Raw genomic sequence first — 1,922 nt, forward strand, 5'->3', positions numbered from 1 at the left:
CCCCCCATTACCGCTCTCCCCCCAACAATCACGTTCATTGGGGGTTCAGTCTTGGCAGGACCAAGGGCTTCCCCTTCCACTGGTGCCCTTACTAGGCTATTCATTGCTACCTATGCAGTTGGAGCCCAGGGTCAGTCCATGTATAGCCTTTGGGTAGTGGCTTAGTCCCTGGAAGCTCTGGTTGATTGGCATTTTTGTTCATAATGGGTCTCAAGCCCATTCAAGCTCTGATTCCTTCAACAGGGGTCCCATTCCCAGTTCAGTGGTTTGCTGCTGGCATTCGCTTATGTATTTACCATATTCTGGCTATGTCTCTCAAGAGAGATCTACATCTGGTCCTGTCAGCCTGCACTTCATTGCTTCATCCATCTTACTTAGTTTGGTGACTGTATATGAATGGGCCACATGTGGGACAGGCTCTGAATGGGCATTCCTTCAGCCTCTGTTCTAAACTTTGCCTCCCTATCCCTCCCAAGGGTATTCTTGTTCCCCTTTTAAAGAAGGAATGAAGCATTCTTAACTCACAGTTTAGAATAACACAATCTGTTAATCACCTGCTTGAAAGCATCCTTCACCTGCTGGTTCCTTAGGGTGTAAATGAAAGGGTTTAGCAGTGGGGCCACAGAGGTATTGAGAACAGCTACACCTTTATTTAAAGTCACCCTCTCTTTGGCTGATGTTTTTATGTACATGAAAATGCAACTCCCATAAGTAATGGAGACAACAACCATATGTGAGGAGCAGGTGGAAAAGGCCTTTCTCCGTTGTTGAGCTGAAGGAAACTTTAGAATAGTTTTAAGGATGAGTGTGTAGGAGAGAATCACTAAGATCAAGGTGATGATAAGTGTCAGTACAGCTACAACAAAAGCAATCCATTCTATGAAACGTGTGTCTGTGCAAGACAACTGCAGGACAGGAGAAGTGTCACACAGAAAGTGATCTACAGTTTTCGAAGCACAGAATTCTAGTTTGAGTCCCAACATTAAAGGAGGAAAGATGGATAAAAACCCAGTAACCCAGGAACTGATAACTAGTAGGTGGCACACTTTGCTGTTCATGATGATGGGGTAGTGTAATGGTCTGCAGATCGCTACATAGCGATCATAGGACATGGCAGCCAGGAGGTAGAACTCTGTAATAAGTAGTAGAACGAAGAAGAATAATTGAGCTACACAAGCATTGTAGGTAATTGTTTTGTCTCCAGTGATAATGCTCATCAAGAATCGTGGAATACAGGCAGTTGTGAATGCAATTTCCAAGAGGGAGAAATTCCGGAGAAAGAAGTACATTGGAGTCTTGAGGCGAAGATCCAGCAGGGTGAGGAAGATAATTATTAAGTTCCCCATTAGGCTCAAGATGTAATTGAAAAACATAAACAGGAAGATCAGAATTTGAAGCTGAGGATCATCTGTCAATCCAAGTAAAATGAACACAATCTCTACTGACTGGTTTTTCATGTTTTTTCTTGTTTTATGAAGTCTACATAAAAAAAAAAACAAAAGCAGCAGCAACAACGTCATCAACAACAAGAAGAACAAACTCAAAAACTAAATTTATAAGTTGTTCTTTTTCATCCTAGAAAATTCAATTTTTATAAGTTTGAAGAGTATACAAATAATTCACAATAATATTTCAGACTTTATCCCATGTGAAAATCCTCTGCCTTTTCAGCATGTTCCTTTGTCTGTACAAATTTAGAGGAGTTATTTCAGTCATTTGAAATATAACTCCTTGGCATCACTAATATTCACCTGTGGCCATCATTTCCATACTTTATCCCAGTGGATTTTCCAGGTGTGTGATATTTCAGAATTTCAAAATTTTGATATTTCAAAATTTCAAAATGAAATGCAAAAAGAATGACAAAATGTTTATAGTAGATTCTTATACTCTCAAGAACCATAAAACTAATGATATATATA

The 1,922-nt window shown here is 39.8% G+C and overlaps 1 protein-coding gene across 1 annotated transcript; it reads right to left on the reverse strand.

Annotated features, from left to right (window-relative positions):
• Positions 1-521: 521 nt before the first annotated feature.
• On the reverse strand, positions 522-1,457 carry Or6c213c (olfactory receptor family 6 subfamily C member 213C). The gene has a single exon (NM_001000077.1). The coding sequence runs from the start codon at positions 1,455-1,457 to the stop codon at positions 522-524; it is 936 nt and encodes a 311-aa protein (NP_001000077.1).
• Positions 1,458-1,922: the final 465 nt, after the last annotated feature.

The sequence above is a fragment of the Rattus norvegicus genome, chromosome 7, assembly GCF_036323735.1.
Source record: "Rattus norvegicus strain BN/NHsdMcwi chromosome 7, GRCr8, whole genome shotgun sequence".
NCBI lineage: Eukaryota > Metazoa > Chordata > Mammalia > Rodentia > Muridae > Rattus > Rattus norvegicus.

Bases quoted from the DNA above. Each gene is read 5' to 3' on its own strand.
- Or6c213c (NM_001000077.1), bottom strand. From the start codon at position 1,457: ATGAAAAACCAGTCAGTAGAGATTGTGTTCATTTTACTTGGATTGACA.